The sequence below is a fragment of the Pseudophryne corroboree genome, chromosome 4 (assembly GCF_028390025.1).
Source record: "Pseudophryne corroboree isolate aPseCor3 chromosome 4, aPseCor3.hap2, whole genome shotgun sequence".
NCBI lineage: Eukaryota > Metazoa > Chordata > Amphibia > Anura > Myobatrachidae > Pseudophryne > Pseudophryne corroboree.
This window is the reverse complement of record NC_086447.1, coordinates 373,398,547-373,417,408: the sequence shown is the minus strand read 5'-3', so window position 1 is coordinate 373,417,408 and position 18,862 is coordinate 373,398,547. Positions and strand designations below refer to the sequence as shown.

The 18,862-nt window shown below is 46.1% G+C and overlaps 1 protein-coding gene across 7 annotated transcripts in view; it reads left to right on the top strand.

Moving 5' to 3' along the window:
* Window positions 1–18,862, top strand: part of EIF4G1 (eukaryotic translation initiation factor 4 gamma 1) — a 214,652-nt gene that overhangs the window by 51,290 nt on the left and 144,500 nt on the right. For 3 of the 7 annotated variants that reach the window (XM_063916613.1, XM_063916610.1, XM_063916612.1), the window contains exons 2-6: window positions 14,758–14,854; window positions 16,248–16,334; window positions 17,861–17,881; window positions 18,583–18,750; window positions 18,860–18,862. The exon at window positions 18,860–18,862 is cut by the window's right edge and continues 106 nt beyond it. In XM_063916613.1, coding sequence (XP_063772683.1) covers window positions 14,792–14,854; window positions 16,248–16,334; window positions 17,861–17,881; window positions 18,583–18,750; window positions 18,860–18,862 — 342 coding nt within the window. In that variant the 5' untranslated portion in view covers window positions 14,758–14,791. The remainder of the gene's footprint in view (window positions 1–14,757; window positions 14,855–16,247; window positions 16,335–17,860; window positions 17,882–18,582; window positions 18,751–18,859) is intronic. The other 4 variants (XM_063916615.1, XM_063916614.1, XM_063916616.1 and 1 more) reach the window with 3 other exon arrangements.

Here is an 18,862-nt window from a genome sequence, read left to right as displayed (position 1 = left end):
CTTAGCAGTAAATATATATTTAGTAATTTAAGGGTTCCTTGCTTTATATTTGTAGTGTCCTGGTTTTCAATTAATATATTTTCCACTTGTGTGGTAGTACAGGTTGAGTATCCCTTATCCAAAATGCTTGGGACTAGAAGTATTTTGGATATGGGATTTTTCCGTATTTTGGAATAATTGCAAACCATAATGAGATATCATGGCAATGGGACCCATGTCTAAGCACAGAATGCATTTATGTTTCATATACACCTTATATACACAGCCTGAAGGTAATTTTAGCCAATATTTTTAATAACTGTACATTAAACAAAGTATGTATACATACACACAATTCCTTTGTTTCATATACACCTTATATACACAGCCTAAAGGTCATTTAATACAGTATTTTTAATAACTGTGTATTAAACAAAGTTTGTGTACATTGAGCCATCAGAAAACAAAGGTTTCACTATCTGTCTCACTCAAAAAAATTCCGTATTTTGGAATATTCCGTATTTTGGAATATTTGGATATGGGATACTCAACCTGTAATGCTGTTAGTAAATTGCTTGATTTACACTTACTGTTGATAATGTGGAATCAATACATATAAATGGTATTGTAAGTGAGAATAGGTAGAAAACAAAAAAATGAAGTGAGCCAGGGAATATATAGTGAAATATAACGGCTACATGTAACAAATCCACTCTAAAAGGTAGTTAAGTAACTTTCTTTGAAAAGGAGAACTTTTCAAGTCTGTCTTGCTTTTGTGATTACATTCTCCTTTGTATACAACTGTTACAACTTTGCTTACACAATGGCAGCCATTTAGGTTACATTACCATATGTGGGTGAGGTGTATTTCCCCATACTGTCAAAGATGTCTACAGGTGGATCTGCACTTCTGCCCTCCATCGTTAGCATGATAATGGGTGTCCTCGGTGCTTCTTGCCTGCTTCTGCTAATTTTGTTTCCATGTGAAAGCATGTATACATAAGGAACCCAGAAACATAACATTGTACAGACAAGTCCATAGTGGAGTCGAGCTCCATAACTAGACATAGGTGCCATCATAGTGACAAAGCTGCCTTGCTCAGACTGTCCATTTCTTCAGTATGAAGCAGCTCCTTTGTACAGCGATAGAAAACCGACAGTGCCTTTATATCATGCTGAGTGCAGGTCAATAGCCCCATACCTGAAATCCAGTTTGTGTGTTTCAGCAGTAGGTAACGAATCCAAATACGTGGACGTGTTCCTCCTCCTATGTACAGTTGTATTGGCTGACTTTTTTTGTTACCTGGAACTGCTGGTAGTATAAAGTGAAATAATGTTGTTCTGTGCAGTACAGATCTTTATTGCTTGATGAGTTGTGATTATTCTCTTTAATATTCAGAGTACTTAGCAGTGAGGGTGTGTCACCAGCGACTGACGTAAATCGTTTAATTGTGTTATGCTGCTTGGATATTTTTTAAATGGACCAATAAACATCACATACTTTCATGTATCTCCATCAGAGCATTGTCCTAAATATGTGCAAGGAGCTTTAGCTTTCTGTAATAGAGTGGGAGAAAATACCTTATACAGAGCTGCAGAGTAACATCTGCTTATACTGTAGATCTGTGATGGTAATAGGTACACACTTTGCGATAAATTAAACGTTTCTCATTTTGACTCTTCCTGAGCGACGTTGTTTAATTGATCGCTAAGTGTGTATGCCAACGTCGAGCGATGCACAGCCCTGTGGGTCGTTAATGACCCTCGCTGTCGGCTGTGCATGCAGCTCAATTTGTCGTCCAAAAACTGCATGCCCGGCCGCGGCATGACGTTACTGAGCGATGTGGTTTGCATATCGCTCAGTGTACACACTGCCGCCAACCAGCCTGGGAGGGGAAATGCTAGGCGACGTCGCTCATAGAGCACATCGCCAAGTGTGTACCCACGCTTAGGGCCACATGCAGCCCCCCCAGCAACCACCTTCCACTCCCTCTTGCAATATTGTTAGATTTGTATGTTATTAGTTTGTGACGCTTGTCTATCTTGCATTCCAATTATTAATGGTATTTCTCTGACGTCCTAAGTGGATGCTGGGACTCCGTAAGGACCATGGGGAATAGCGGCTCCGCAGGAGACTGGGCACAACTATAAAGAAAGCTTTAGGTCTAACTGGTGTGCACTGGCTCCTCCCACTATGACCCTCCTCCAGACTTCAGTTAGAATCTTGTGCCCGGCTGAGCTGGATGCACACTAGGGGCTCTCCTGAGCTCCTAGAAAGAAAGTATATTTTAGGTTTTTTATTTTACAGTGAGATCTGCTGGCAACAGACTCACTGCAGCGAGGGACTAAGGGGAGAAGAAGCGAACCTACCTAACTGGTGGTAGCTTGGGCTTCTTAGGCTGCTGGACACCATTAGCTCCAGAGGGATCGAACACAGGACCCGACCTCGATCGTTCGGTCCCGGAGCCGCGCCGCCGTCCCCCTTACAGAGCCAGAAGCAAGAAGTGTTCCGAAAAATCGGCGGCAGAAGACTTCTGTCTTCAACAAGGTAGCGCACAGCACTGCAGCTGTGCGCCATTGCTCCTCATGCACACCTCACACTTCGGTCACTGATGGGTGCAGGGCGCTGGGGGGGGGCGGGGGGGGGGGGGGGGGCGCGCCGCCCTGAGGGCAATATAATACACCTTGGCTGGCCAATCTACACCATATATAGTCAGGAAGGCTATATAGGTGTAAAAATACCCCTGCCAGTATTCCAGAAAAAGCGGGAGAAGTCCGCCGGAAAAGGGGCGGGGCCATCTCCCTCAGCACACTGGTGCCATTTTTCCCTCACAGCTCCGCTGGAAGGACGCTCCCTGGCTCTCCCCTGCAGTGTCAAGCTACATAAGGGTAAAAAATATATATATATATATATATATATATATATATATATATATATATATATATATATATACAGCTATAAGGGAAAAAACACTCATTTATAGTGGGATCCCTGTGTTATATAGCGCTCTGGTGTGTGCTGGCATACTCTCTCTCTGTCTCCCCAAAGGGCTTTGTGGGGTCCTATCCTCTGTCAGAGCATTCCCTGTGTATATGCGGTGTGTCGGTACGGCTGTGTCGACATGTTTGATGAGGAGGCTTATGTGGAGGCAGAGCAGATGCCGATAAATGTGATGTCACCCCCTGCGGGGTCGACACCTGAGTGGATGGTTCTGTGGAAGGAATTACGCGACAGCGTCGACTCCTTGCATAAAAGGTTTGACGACATACCAAATATGGGACAGCCGGCTTCTCAGCCTGTGCCTGCCCAGGCGTCTCAAAAGCCATCAGGGGCTCTAAAACGCCCGCTACCTCAGATGGCAGTCACAGATGTCGACACGGATACTGAATCCAGTGTCGACGACGATGAGACTAATGTATCTTCCAATAGGGCCACACGTTATATGATTGAGGCAATGAAAAATGTGTTGCATATTTCTGATGTTACCCCGGGTACCACAAAAAAGGGTATTATGTTTGGAGAGAAAAAACTACCAGTTGTTTTTCCTCCATCTGAGGAATTAAATGAAGTGTGTGAAGAAGCGTGGGCTTCCCCTGATAAGAAACTGGTAATTTCTAAGAGGTTACTAATGGCGTACCCTTTCCCGCCAGAGGATAGGTCACGTTGGGAAACATCCCCTAGGGTGGATAAAGCGCTCACACACTTGTCAAAGAAGGTGGCACTACCGTCTCCGGATACGGCCGCCCTGAAGGAATCTGCTGATGGAAAGCAGGAGGCTATCCTGAAGTCTATATATACACACACAGGTGTTATACTGAGACCAGCTATTGCTTCAGCATGGATGTGCAGTGCTGCAGCTGCGTGGTCAGATTCCCTGTCGGAAAATATTGATACCCTAGACAGGGACACTATATTGCTAACCGTAGAGCATATTAAAGACGCACTCTTCTACATGAGGGATATTTGCCGGCTGGCATCTAAAATAAGTGCAATGTCCATTTCTGCCAGGAGAGGGTTATGGACTCGGCAGTGGACAGGAGATGCAGATTATAAAAGGCACATGGAAGTTTTGCCTTATAAGGGTGAGGAGGAGTTCGGGGATGGTCTCTCGCACCTCTTTTCCACAGCAACAGCTGGGAAGTCTACATTTTTACCCCATGTTCCCTCACAGCCAAAGAAAGCACCGTATTATCAGGTACAGTCCTTTCGGCCCAATAAGGGCAAGCGGGTTAAAGGCGCGTCCTTTCTGCCCAGAGGTAGAGGGAAAAAGCTGCAGCATACAGCCAGTTCCCAGGAGCAAAAGTCCTCCCCCGCTTCCTCTAAGTCCACAGCACGACGCTGGGGCTCCACAGGCGGAGCCAGGTACGGTGGGGGCCCGTCTCAAAAATTTCAGCGATCAGTGGGCTCGCTCACGGGTGGATCCCTGGATCTTTCAAGTAGTATCTCAGGGGTACAAGCTGGAATTCGAGACGTCTCCTCCCCCCCCCCCCCCCCCCTGCCGTTTCCTCAAATCTGCCTTACCAACAACTCTCTCAGGCAGGGAGGCAGTGTTAGAGGCAATTCACAAGCTGTATTCCCAGCAGATGATAGTAAAGGTGCCCCTACTTCAACAAGGACGGGGTTACTATTCCACAATGTTTGTGGTACCGAAACCGGACGGTTCGGTGAGACCCATTTTAAATTTGAAATCCTTGAACACACATATAAAAAAATACAAGTTCAAGATGGAATCGCTCAGGGCGGTTATTGCAAGCCTGGATGAGGGGGATTACATGGTATCACTGGACATCAAGGATGCTTACCTGCATGTCCCCATTTACCATCCTCACCAGGAGTACCTCAGATTTGTGGTACAGGATTGTCCTTACCAATTCCAGACGTTGCCGTTCGGTCTATCCACGGCTCCGAGGGTCTTTACCAAGGTAATGGCCGAAATGATGATACTCCTTCGACAGAAGGGAGTTTTAATTATCCCGTACTTGGACGATCTCCTGATAAAGGCGAGGTCCAGGGAGCAGTTGTTGGTCGGGGTAGCACTATCTTGGGAGGTGCTACAACAGCACGGCTGGATTCTAAATATTCCAAAGTCACAGCTGGTCCCTACGACACGTCTACTGTTCCTGGGGATGGTTCTGGACACAGAACAGAAAAAAGTATTTCTCCCGGAGGAGAAGGCCAAGGAGCTGTCATCTCTAGTCAGAGGCCTCCTAAAACCAAAACAGGTGTCGGTGCATCACTGCACGCGGATCCTGGGAAAGATGGTAGCTTCCTACGAAGCAATTCCATTCGGCAGGTTCCATGCAAGAACCTTTCAGTAGGACCTGTTGGACAAGTGGTCCGGATCGCATCTTCAGATGCATCGGCTGATAACCCTGTCTCCAAGGACCAGGGTGTCTCTGCTGTGGTGGCTGCAAAGTGCTCATCTTCAAGAGGGCCGCAGATTCGGCATACAGGACTGGGTCCTGGTGACCACGGATGCCAGCCTTCGAGGCTGGGGGGCAGTCACACAGGGAAGAAACTTCCAAGGACTATGGTCAAGTCAGGAGACTTCCCTGCACATAAATATTCTGGAGCTGAGGGCCATTTACAATGCCCTAAGTCAGGCAAAACCCCTGCTTCAAAACCAGCCGGTTCTGATCCAGTCAGACAACATCACGGCGGTCGCGCATGTAAACCGACAGGGCGGCATGAGAAGCAGGACGGCGATGGCAGAAGCCACAAGGATTCTCCGATGGGCGGAAAATATCACGTGTTAGCACTGTCAGCAGTGTTCATTCCGGGAGTGGACAACTGGGAAGCAGACTTCCTCAGCAGGCACGACCTCCACCCGGGAGAGTGGGGACTTCATCCAGAAGTCTTCCAACTGATTGTAAACCGTTGGGAAAGGCCACAGGTGGACATGATGGCGTCCCGCCTAAACAAAAAGCTAGAAAGATAATGCGCCAGGTCAAGAGACCCGCAGGCGATAGCTGTGGACGCTGTAGTGACACCGTGGGTGTACCGGTCGGTTTATGTGTTCCCTCCTCTTCCTCTCATACTAAAGGTACTGAGGATAATAAGGAGAAGAGGAGTAAGAACTATACTCATTGTTCCGGATTGGCCAAGAAGAGCTTGGTACCCGGAACTTCAAGAAATGATCTCAGAGGACCCATGGCCTCTGCCGCTCAGACAGGACCTGCTGCAGCAGGGGCCCTGTCTGTTCCAAGACTTACCGCGGCTGCGTTTGATGGCATGGCGGTTGAACACCGGATCCTGAAGGAAAAGGGCATTCCGGAGGAAGTCATTCCTACGCTGATTAAAGCTAGGAAAGAAGTAACCGCAAACCATTATCACCGCATATGGCGAAAATATGTTGCGTGGTGTGAGGCCAGGAAGGCCCCAACGGAGGAATTTCAGCTGGGCCGTTTCCTGCACTTCCTACAGTCAGGGGTGACACTGGGCCTAAAATTGGGTTCCATTAAGGTCCAAATTTCGGCTCTATCGATTTTCTTCCAGAGAGAACTGGCTTCACTACCTGAAGTTCAGACTTTTGTTAAGGGAGTGCTGCATATTCAGCCCCCTTTTGTGCCTTCAGTGCCACCTTGGGATCTCAACGTGGTGTTGGATTTCCTAAAGTCACATTGGTTTGAGCCACTTAAAACCGTGGAATTGAAATATCTCACGTGGAAAGTGGTCATGTTGTTGGCCTTGGCTTCGGCCAGGTGTGTATCAGAATTGGCGGCTTTGTCATGTAAAAGCCCTTTTCTCTATCGTCCTAGTGGATGCTGGGGTTCCTGAAAGGACCATGGGGAATAGCGGCTCCGCAGGAGACAGGGCACAAAAAGTAAAGCTTTAGGATCAGGTGGTGTGCACTGGCTCCTCCCCCTATGACCCTCCTCCAAGCCTCAGTTAGATTTTTGTGCCCGGCCGAGAAGGGTGCAATCTAGGTGGCTCTCCTAAAGAGCTGCTTAGAAAAGTTTAGCTTAGGTTTTTTATTTTACAGTGAGTCCTGCTGGCAACAGGATCACTGCAACGAGGGACTTAGGGGAGAAGAAGTGAACTCACCTGCGTGCAGGATGGATTGGCTTCTTTGGCTACTGGACATTAGCTCCAGAGGGACGATCACAGGTACAGCCTGGATGGTCACCGGAGCCTCACCGCCAGCCCCCTTGCAGATGCTGAAACAAGAAGAAGGTCCAGAATCGGCGGCATGAAGACTCCTCAGTCTTCTTAAGGTAGCGCACAGCACTGCAGCTGTGCGCCATTTCCTCTCAGCACACTTCACACGGCAGTCACTGAGGGTGCAGGGCGCTGGGAGGGGGGCGCCCTGGGAGGCAATGAAAACCTATTTTTGGCTAAAAATACCTCACATATAGCCTCCGGGGGCTATATGGAGATATTTAACCCCTGCCAGAATCCGTTAAGAGCGGGAGACGAGGCCGCCGAAAAAGGGGCGGGGCCTATCTCCTCAGCACACAGCGCCATTTTCCCTCACAGAAAGGCTGGAGGGAAGGCTCCCAGGCTCTCCCCTGCACTGCACTACAGAAACAGGGTTAAAACAGAGAGGGGGGGCACTAATTTGGCGTTAGAAATATATAAAAAAGATGCTATAAGGGAAAACACTTATATAAGGTTGTCCCTATATAATTATAGCGTTTTTGGTGTGTGCTGGCAAACTCTCCCTCTGTCTCTCCAAAGGGCTAGTAGGTCCTGTCCTCTATCAGAGCATTCCCTGTGTGTGTGCTGTGTGTCGGTACGTGTGTGTCGACATGTATGAGGACGATGTTGGTGAGGAGGCGGAGAAATTGCCTGTAATGGTGATGTCACTCTCTAGGGAGTCGACACCGGAATGGATGGCTTATTTAGGGAATTACGTGATAATGTCAACACGCGGCAAGGTCGGTTGACGACATGAGACGGCCGACAAACAATTAGTACCGGTCCAGACGTCTCAAAAACACAGTCAGGGGTTTTAAAACGCCCGTTTACTTTAGTCGGTCGACACAGACACAGACAGGGACACTGAATCCAGTGTCGACGGTGAATAAACAAACGTATTCCTTATTAGGGCCACACGTTAAGGGCAATGAAGGAGGTGTTACATATTTCTGATACTACAAGTACCACAAAAGAGGGTATTATGTGGGATGTGAAAAAACTACCGTAGTTTTCCTGAATCAGATAAATTAAATGAAGTGTGTGATGATGCGTGGGTTCCCCCCGATAGAAAATATGGGCGGTATACCCTTTCCCGCCAGAAGTTAGGGCGCGTTGGGAAACACCCCTTAGGGTGGATAAGGCGCTCACACGCTTATCAGAACAAGTGGCGGTACCGTCTATAGATAGGGCCGTCCTCAAGGAGCCAGCTGACAGGAGGCTGAAAAATATCATAAAAAGTATATACACACATACTGGTGTTATACTGCGACCAGCGATCGCCTCAGCCTGGATGTGCAGAGCTGGGGTGGCTTGGTCGGATTCCCTGACTAAAAATATTGATACCCTTGACAGGGACAGTATTTTATTGACTATAGAGCATTTAAAGGATGCATTTCTATATATGCGAGATGCACAGAGGGATATTTGCACTCTGGCATCAAGAGTAAGTGCGATGTCCATATCTGCCAGAAGATGTTTATGGACACGACAGTGGTCAGGTGATGCAGATTCCAAACGGCACAAAGGTGTATTGCCGTATAAAGGAAGAGGAGTTATTTGGGGTCGGTCCATCGGACCTGGTGGCCACGGCAACTGCTGGAAAATCCACCGTTTTTACCCTAAGTCACATCTCTGCAGAAAAAGACACCGTCTTTTCAGCTTCAGTCCTTTCGTCCCTATAAGAGTCATATCTGCCCAGGGATAGAGGAAAGGGAAGAAGACTGCAGCAGGCAGCCCATTCCCAGGAACAGAAGCGTTCCACCGCTTCTGACAAGCTCTCAGCAGGACGCTGAGACCGTACAGGACCCCTGGATCCTACAAGTAGTATCCCAGGGGTACAGATTGGAATGTCGAGACGTTTCCCCTGCGCAGGCTCCTGAAGTCTGCTTTACCAAGGTCTCCCTCCGACAAGGAGGCAGTATGGGAAAAAATTCACGAGCTGTATTCCCAGCAGGTGATAATTAAATTACCCCTCCTACAACAAGAAAAGGGGTATTATTCCACACTATATTGTGGTACTGAAGCCAGAAGGCTAGGTGAGACCTATTCTAAATCTAAAAAAATTTGAACACTTACAAAGGTTCAAATCAAGATGGAGTCACTCAGAGCAGTGATAACGAACCGGGAAGAAGGGGACTATATGGTGTCCCGAGACATCAGGGATGCTTACCTCCATGTCCCAAATTTGCCCTTATCACTAAGGGTACCTCAGGTTCGTGGTACAGAACTGTCACTATCGGTTTCAGACGCTGCCGTTTGGATTGTCCACGGCACCCCGGGTCTTTACCAAGGTAATGGCCGAAATGATGGTTCTTCTTCGAAGAAAAGGCGTCTTAATTATCCCTTACTTGGACGATCTCCTGATAAGGGCAAAGTCCAGGGAACAGTTGGAGGTCGGAGTAGCACTATCTCGGATACTGTTACAACAGCAGGGGTGGATTCTAAATATTCCAAATTCGCAGCTGATCCCGACAACAAGTCTCCTGTGCTTAGGGATGATTCTGGACACAGTCCAGAAAAAGGTGTTTCTCCCGGAAGAGAAAGCCAGGGAGTTATCCGAGCTAGTCAGGAACCTCCTAAAATCAGTGCATCATTGCACAAGGGCCATGGTAAAAAAATGGTGACTTCCTTCGAAGCAATTCCAGTCGGCAGATTTCATGCAAGAACTTTTCAGTGGGATCTGCTGGACAAGTGGTCCGGATCGCATCTTCAGATGCATCAGCGGATAACCCTATATCCAAGGACAAGGGTGTCTCTCCTGTGGTGGTTACAGAGTGCTCATCTTCTAGAGGGCCGCAGATTCGGCATTCAGTTTTGGATGTTGGTGACCACGAAGGCCAGCCCGAGAGGCTGGGGAGCAGTCACACAAGGAAAAAATTTCCAGGGAGTGTGATCAAGTCTGGAGACTTTTCTCCACATAAATATAGCTAAGGGTAAATTTATAATGCTCTACGCTTAGCAAGACCTCTGCTTCAAGGTCAGCCGGTATTGATCCAGTGGGATAAAACATCACGGCAGTCGCCCACGTAAATAGACAGGGCGGCACAAGAAGCAGGAGGGCAGTGGCAAAAACTGCAAGGACTTTTCGCTGGGCGGAAAATCATGTGATAGCACTGTCAGCAGTGTTTCATTCCGGGAATGGAAACTGGGAAGCAGACTTCCTCAGTAGGCACGACCTCCACCCGGCAGAGTGGGAACTTCATGGGGAAGTTTTCCACATGATTGTAAACCGTTGGGAATTACCAAAGGTGGACATGATGGCGTCCCGTCTGAACAAAAAACGGGACAGGTATTGCGCCAGGTTAAGAGACCCTCAGGCAATAGCTGTGGACGTTCTGGTAACACCGTGGGTGTACCAGTCGGTGTATGTGTTCCATCCTCAGCTTTTCATACCTAAGGTACTGAGAATTATAAGACGTAGAGGAGTAAGAACTATACTCATGGCTCCGGATTGGCCAAGAAGGACTTGGTACCCGGAACTTCAAGAGATGCTCACAGAGGACTTATGGCCTCTGCCGCTAAGAAGGGATTTTTTTCAGCAAGTACCATGTCTGTTCCAAGACTTACCGCAGCTGCGTTTGACGGCATGGCGGTGGAACGCCGGATCCTAAGGGAAAAGGCATTCAGGAAGAGGTCATTCCTACCCTGGTCAAAGCCAGAAAGGAGGTGACCGCACAACATTATCACCACATGTGGCGAAAATATGTTGCGTGGTGTGAGGCCAGGAAGGCCCCACGAAGAAATTTCAACTCGGTCGATTCCTGCATTTCCTGCAAACAGGGGTGTCTATGGGCCTCAAATTGGGGTCCATTAAGGTTCAAATTTCGGCCCTGTCGATTTTTCTTCCAGAAAGAATTGGCTTCAGTTCCTGAAGTCCAGAAGTTTGTCAAGGGAGTATTGCATATACAACCCCCTTTTGTGCCTCCAGTGGCACTGTGGGATCTCAACGTAGTTCTGGGATTCCTCAAAACACATTGGTTTAAAACCAGTCAAATCTGTGGATTTGAAGCATCTCACATGAAAAGTGAACATGCTCTTGGACCTGGCCTGGACCAGGCGAGTGTAAAATTGGTGGTTTTTTTCTCAAAAAAGCCCATATCTGTTTGTCCATTCGGACAGGGCAGAGCTGCGGACTCGTCCCCAGTTCTCTCCCTAAGGTGGTGTCAGTGTTTCACCTGAACCAGCTTATTGTGGTGTCTTGCGCCTACTAGGGACTTGGAGGACTCCAAGTTGCTAGATGTGGTCAGGGCCCTGAAAATATAGGTTCCAGGACGGCTGGAGTCAGGAAAACTGACTTGCTGTTATCCTGTATGCACCCAACAAACTGGGTGCTCTTGCTTCTAAGCAGACTTTTGCTAGTTGGATGTGTAATACAATTCAGCTTGCAAATTCTGTGGCAGGCCTGCCACAGCCAAAATATGTAAATGCCCATTCCACAAGGAAGGTGGGCTCATCTTGGGCGGCTGCCCGAGGGGTCTCGGCTTTACAACTTTGCCGAGCGGCTATTTAGTCAGGGGCAAACACGTTTGTAAAATCCTACAAATTTGATAACCTGGCTAAGGAGGACCTGGAGTTCTCTCATTCGGTGCTGCAGAGTCATCCGCACTCTCCCGCCCGTTTGGGAGCGTTGGTATAATCCCCATGGTCCTTTCAGGAACCCCAGCATCCACTAGGACGATAGAGAAAATAAGAATTTACTTACCGATAATTCTATTTCTCGGAGTCCGTAGTGGATGCTGGGCGCCCATCCCAAGTGCGGATTATCTGCAATACTTGTACATAGTTACAAAAATCGGGTTATTATTGTTGTGAGCCATCTTTCAGAGGCTCCGCTGTTATCATACTGTTAACTGGGTTCAGATCACAGGTTGTACAGTGTGATTGGTGTGGCTGGTATGAGTCTTACCCGGGATTCATAAATCCTTCCTTATTGTGTACGCTCGTCCGGGCACAGTATCCTAACTGAGGCTTGGAGGAGGGTCATAGGGGGAGGAGCCAGTGCACACCACCTGATCCTAAAGCTTTACTTTTTGTGCCCTGTCTCCTGCGGAGCCGCTATTCCCCATGGTCCTTTCAGGAACCCCAGCATCCACTACGGACTCCGAGAAATAGAATTATCGGTAAGTAAATTCTTATTATCTGATTTTCCATATGGATAGGGCAGAATTGAGGACTCGTCCCCAGTTTTTTCCTAAAGTGGTATCAGCTTTTCATCTGAACCAACCTATCGTGGTGCCTGCGGCTACTACAGACTTGGAGGCTTCCAAGTTGTTGGATGTAGTCAGGGCCCTGAAAATCTATGTTTCCAGGACAGCTGGAGTCAGAAAGACTGACTCGCTATTTATCCTGTATGCGCCCAACAAGTTGGGTGCACCTGCTTCAAAGCAGACTATTGCTCGCTGGATCTGTAGTACGATTCAGCTTGCACATTCTGTGGCTGGACTGCCGCATCCTAAATCAGTAAAAGCCCATTCCACGAGGAAGGTGGGCTCTTCTTGGGCGGCTGCCCGAGGGGTCTCGGCTTTACAACTTTGCCGAGCAGCTACTTGGTCGGGGTCAAACACATTTGCTAAATTCTACAAGTTTGACACCCTGGCTGAGGAGGACCTAGAGTTTGCCCATTCGGTGCTGCAGAGTCCTCCGCACTCTCCCGCCCGTTTGGGAGCTTTGGTATAATCCCCATGGTCCTTACGGAGTCCCAGCATCCACTTAGGACGTCAGAGAAAATAAGAATTTACTCACCGGTAATTCTATTTCTCGTAGTCCTTAGTGGATGCTGGGCACCCATCCCAAGTGCGGATTGTCTGCAATACTTGTATATAGTTATTGTTTAACTAAAGGGTTATTGTTGAGCCATCTGTTGAGAGGCTCAGTTGTCATACTGTTAACTGGGTATTGTATCACGAGTTATACGGTGTGATTGGTGTGGCTGGTATGAGTCTTACCCGGGATTCTAAATCCTTCCTTATTGTGTCAGCTCTTCCGGGCACAGTATCCTAACTGAAGTCTGGAGCAGGGTCATAGTGGGAGGAGCCAGTGCACACCAGTTAGACCTAAAGCTTTCTTCATAGTTGTGCCCAGTCTCCTGCGGAGCCGCTATTCCCCATGGTCCTTACGGAGTCCCAGCATCCACTACGGACTACGAGAAATAGAATTACCGGTGAGTAAATTCTTATTACTGATAGGTGTCTTTTTCTTTGAATAAATGTACCACATTTACGTATTACTGAGATTAATGGCAATGTGAGGTTTTTAGAGGGTCACTCTTGCAGCACCTGAAGCTTCAGATAGCCCACTTGTGCGATATGCACAGGTCTTCTGTCAGTAGTGTTAAGGTGTGGTGATTCCCTCAGTTTGAACTGATTTTAGAGCTCGGAACTGCAACAAATGTATGAATTCATAGAGGGGGAAATCAGTTGTTTTGTGCAACCACAGCTCCTGTCTAAAGTGACCATGACCTACTCAATTGTTTTTGGCCGCTTATTACTATTGCGGATGTTGCGCCCAAAATGCAGCGGATTAGCTGTGTAAAGCATTTTCTCCAGTCTAAAGTGCAAGATAAGTGCCCAAAAGCCCTACTTTGACTGGATTTCTGCTCGCACTTTGGAAGGCTGCAGGCACAAATCTACAATAAATATTGGGCGCCCAAAAACAACTGAATAGCTGACAGCCACTTTAGATGGGAGCTGTGGCCACAATATACAATTGCATTTTTCCACTGTGTATGTTGAAATCTGCAGTTTCAGTGTTTCATCGTCTAGCTTTATTGTGTTGGCATGTTCATTGAGTGTAGTTGGGTATCAAATAATAGTGTAGCTCATTAAAAAGGTCTACAGTCTTTATGTCAACCCAAATGGTCAACATGCAAAAGGTAGACGGGGTCAAAGGTTGACAGGCAGTAGGTAGACAGTGGAAAAGGTCAAAAGAGCAACAAGGAAAGTGTCACTTTTTTTTTTTTTTTTTGTGTTTTGTCTCTTTCTGCCAGAAATAAAAAACCCTTTAGTGTACCCTGTCCCATCGCATGGCTCGTAAGCTTCAGGCTTCAGACAAGGTGCTCTGCCCAGGTTACTATTCTTAGTTGTAGTCCATGTGGATGGTAGTATGAACAAGTTGAAAAAAAATGAAACTAAAAAAACAAACAAAAAAACTTGTCGACCTATTTGTACGGTCTACCTTTTACAAGTCGACCTAATTAATGCGTGTTGACCATTAGTGGCCAACCTATTGACTGTTGACCTTTTTGACCTTCGACCTATAGTACGGATGCCATTAAAGAAGTACATTATCAGTATAGGTGTGTTTAGATTTTTTTTTTTTTGTCTGAATCTTTTGGCTTCCCCTGTTCAGTAGGTTGTCTGGCCTTTCTCTGGGCAGGATACTTTTGTATAATATGCCAGGTTTTTTCAACTTGTACTTTTTACCTTTTTTGCTCTTGTGTATTTTGTACTAGTTTAGTTTTTCCCAGGAAATGTGTATTTAGGAAAAATAAAACTTTGGAGGTTATTACTATGGGGTTTCTGCTGACTGCACATTTTGTTATCCTGTCATTCACTTCTGAGTGTAATGCTATTTAACATGTACAGTAGTCTATTCTGTGTGTATAAATGATGGTCTCTTTATTATGTTTAATTTCTTTATAGACCCTGTGGGGGACCCTATGCAGCAGCACATGAGATGAGCAAAACCACACAGCCTATAGGAGGACCCCCTACTGCCCCTTCCCCTGGACTCCCACAGGTACACTTTCTAAGCTTTGGAAGTACCATTTACATGGCAGGCATTAGTTGTGTTCTGCGAAGGCAAGACACCTGGTATATAAATTCAAGATAATTGCCAACTGCCCCACCAGCCGCCCAATACAGGGTGGTATTCAATTGATTATCGTGCCCGATCTCCTGTCTAAAGTGATGGGAGATCGCAGAGGCAATATTCAGTTATATGTGGTTATTACACTGAACGCGCCTATAGAGCAACTAAACCCGACCAAAGTGTTGGACCGATCTCAAAGTGACGTTTGGGCGCCCAAACTGGTCACTCTTCGCACATTTCAGCTTGCCACCCATTAAGGGTGCAAGCGGAAATGCAGAAGCCAGCAGCCATTTGCGCTTAAATGGAGCTACAATTGCATAGCTCCATTGGGCGCCATTTACCGGTGGGAAGAAAATTGAATTCCGCCCATAGTTGTAAGCGCCATAACTTTAGCGTCTCTAAAGGCAGCCAGAAAAAAATATGCCGAACTCCTGTGGCACCAATGGAAAAAGTGGCTTCTGCAGGCAAAGGGGGAGCCTGTGCTGCTTAGACAAAGTTTTAACTCTTTGGTGCCCAGACGCCTCAGCTCACTCTATACCCATGGTTTTCAGTGTCTCCAATGGGCTCAGAGAAAATGAATGATTTATCAGGTAAAAACTACCAAAATTCTATTTTTGTTCCATCTGCCCCTTGCCACACTCCACTTGACCTTTTTAACAGTCTGTCAGTATATGTAGCTGCTGTACACCACTAAGTACGAAGCACAGCTATTCTCTAGTGTGGACAGCAGTTTTTCTGACAGTGTGAAGTGCATAACCTTATACAAAAACGCTGCTTCCATATGGAGAAGTGGCAGAAACTATTAATGAACTAGTGCCTGTCAAGCTAGTAATGGTTTATATTGGTAGTGTGTTTTATCAAATACTATCAGGCAGAGGACTTGGGTAAGAATACATCAAAAGACGCTGAAAGGGTACAATTGCTTAATGTATGATTCTTGGAATTCAGGGTTTAGTTATGACTGATCATCTTTAGTGACGTGGGATAACTCAATAAAGGGGGAATTCATTTTTGAAGGATTTGTTACCGAGCATCGCCCTTATACCCAGCTATGTATGTATCTGCTAGTTACGGTAGTGCTGACTTTACGAGACTTGTGATACCGGAGGATTCGCTGTGCTGTTTTGGAATGGCACATCGCGTCTATCTCGGAGAAAAAAATCGCCGTTTAGAGCTGATTTCTGCAACCATACTTCAAAAACTGAAAAAATACCCAATGTGATTTGAGATAATATTGTGTGGGTTTTTTTTTCCCTTGGCAAAGTGAGAGCATTCTATAATCTGTATTATTTACCTGATTTCTATCCATCTTCCTTTTCAGTCAACATACCCCTCTGCACCTACGGCCCCTGTGGTGTTCGGGCCTCCACAGACCCCACAAATGAATACACAATCTCAACCTCGACAGGTAGGTGACCTACACACTAGTGGCAATGTTTACTGAAAGGTGATCTATTGAACATGAATGAGAATTGTTCTTTACGTTTAGTACTGTTTGGAAAGGGCATGCTTTTCACAAACTTTTTTTCATGTTAATGAGAAGATCTTATGTTTTTGAATAATTGCACTTTTTAATCTATCGCTGAAAATATAGTCCATACATGTTTGTTGTGGTTTGGCATTCATTTCACATCACAACAAATGTTTATTAGGAGGTGCATACAAGCACACAAAGCCAGTCTCTTGCACCTGCTTTGCCGCAGCAGTGCATCTTTGTTGATTTTGTCATCTTTGAAGCATATTGGGGGGAATTCAATAGATGGTCTCCCCGGCCGCCACTAGATGGCGCCCAATGGAGCAGTTCAGTTGTTGCTCTGTTCAGATGCGCATGCAGCGGGCAAAACACATTTCATCTCCCAGCCTCCTGAGGTGTGAGCTGAAATGTGTTAAAACTTCAAGGTTGTGCGGCTAAACCCAGTACTAATAGGCAACAATTGAATAGCCTCGGTGGGCATCTAATGCGTTTGTGTCCACAAAACAAATTAATCTGCCCCATTAAATTTACACCAGTGAAATGTTCTAACGCCAAATTAAGAGCAGTCTTCTGTTGGCCTGTTACTAATAGTGCTGTAATGTCACAAGATGCTAGGAATAGCTTAGTCATTTTGTTCAATAGCTGTAAAACAATCATTGCAAAGTTTTTGCAGAGATTTTATTTGTGACGAGCTTTTCACTCGAGCTAAAAATATTGCAAAAATATGTGTCAATTAGGCATAATTTACATAAAGGCATTTCTGATAGCTCCTAAACCTCTTGTTGTATTGGGCCACCTGCTAGGAGATGTATAGGTCTACACTTTTCCTTGTAGAAGCTTGGCTTAACTTAATCTGTTATACGTAATTTAAATTTTTCTTACATTCTCTTAAGCGTAGATTTTCTTTTCTGTTAGTCATGTCATATGGTGCATATATAGTAATTGGGCATCCTCTTGGCCTGCACTGCTGAGTAACATAAAATAGTGACCTTTTACCTGGGACGCTCATTGATTACACAGGTTCTGTGGCTGGCTGACTTCAAGCCTACATTTCAGCTGGTTTTAATCAGCCACAGACCCTGTGTAATTCATGAGCGTCCCAGGTAAAAGGGATCATCTGGTCATTTGACATAAAAGCTGTGGTTTGGACACCATATTTTGAGCTATGATCAACAACCCACTTTTGAATAAAAAATAAAATAATCCTTTCTGTGTACTTCTGAGATTTGGGTTTGTCATGTTGCCGTCTGTTTCTGGCTCCAGCTTTGCCCACTGTGTGCTCTACATCATTTAACATGTTTGCATTTAGAATCTCCAGTCCTGGCTGTCTGTCCTTTCATCTGCATCTTTTATCCCTCATTTACTCATCTCTTGATGGCCCCTTCTTTGGTAATTTTTCACGTTTGTCTCCTTCCACCCTCTGCTTCTTCCTTTTTTGTTTCTGCTGCTGCTTCTAACAGGCAGGATTCAGATCAATTCAGGTAATGCTTCATCTTATCTTACACAATTTAATTGCTGTACTGCGGTACACATATATATCCTGTGCAGATGGTGTCTGGGGAAGGCACTGGTCTCACTGATGGCAAAATATCCCCGAAGCACAGTATACGTAAAGATCTTTCAGGTGTTTGGGAATAAAATGTGCTGTAGTCATTTTGTTGTATTAAACGTGCATGAAAGTTAAGCTCAGCTCGAATATATTTCCTTTACCATTCTTTCTTTGCAATCACTTCAACCATTTAGCTATAGATATACTGTATATGTTGGGGGGCACACTTGCTTTGCCCAATTATACTGTGTTTAACCACATACAGCTCCTATTCCCAGCTAAAGTACTTGCCACGTCATGTTTGGCTGCCCAAACATGGACACTCTTCGCACATTTCTGTTCACCACATCAGGAGGTGGTGAGCAGGATTGTTCGAAGCGCTTGTGTCTGGATGGAGCAACTATTGAATTGCAACATCGAGTTCCCATTAATTAGCGCCACCAGCAAAACAGTTGAATCACCCTCACATTGTTGAAACCAGAGGGATTTAAGTACGAGAAGTTGCGTGCCACAGATAGGTGGGCTGACCATGTCATTGTATAGCTATGGACAAAAGAGAATGTGTGGAAAACGAGGATTCTTTGCAGGTATCTGACTTTTTTTTCTTTCTTTTTTTCTCTTTGGTCCTTGCAGCATTACTATCCAAGCAGGACACAGCCTCCTAGCACCGCCACCAGGGTTCAGAGTGGCTCAACAGCCCGTGCAGTGCCTCCTGCCCATGTGTACCCAGCTGGTTCTCAGGTGATGATGATACCCTCACAATTGCCCTATCCGTCTCAGGGCTACTATATCCAAGGACAGGTGAGCGTTCACTACACCAAATAACATATATTGCTTGTTCTACTTTGTCTTCTGCTGCACCATGTGCCCTGGTCCCCAACATCACTTAATGGCAGTTTACTATGTTAAGTCT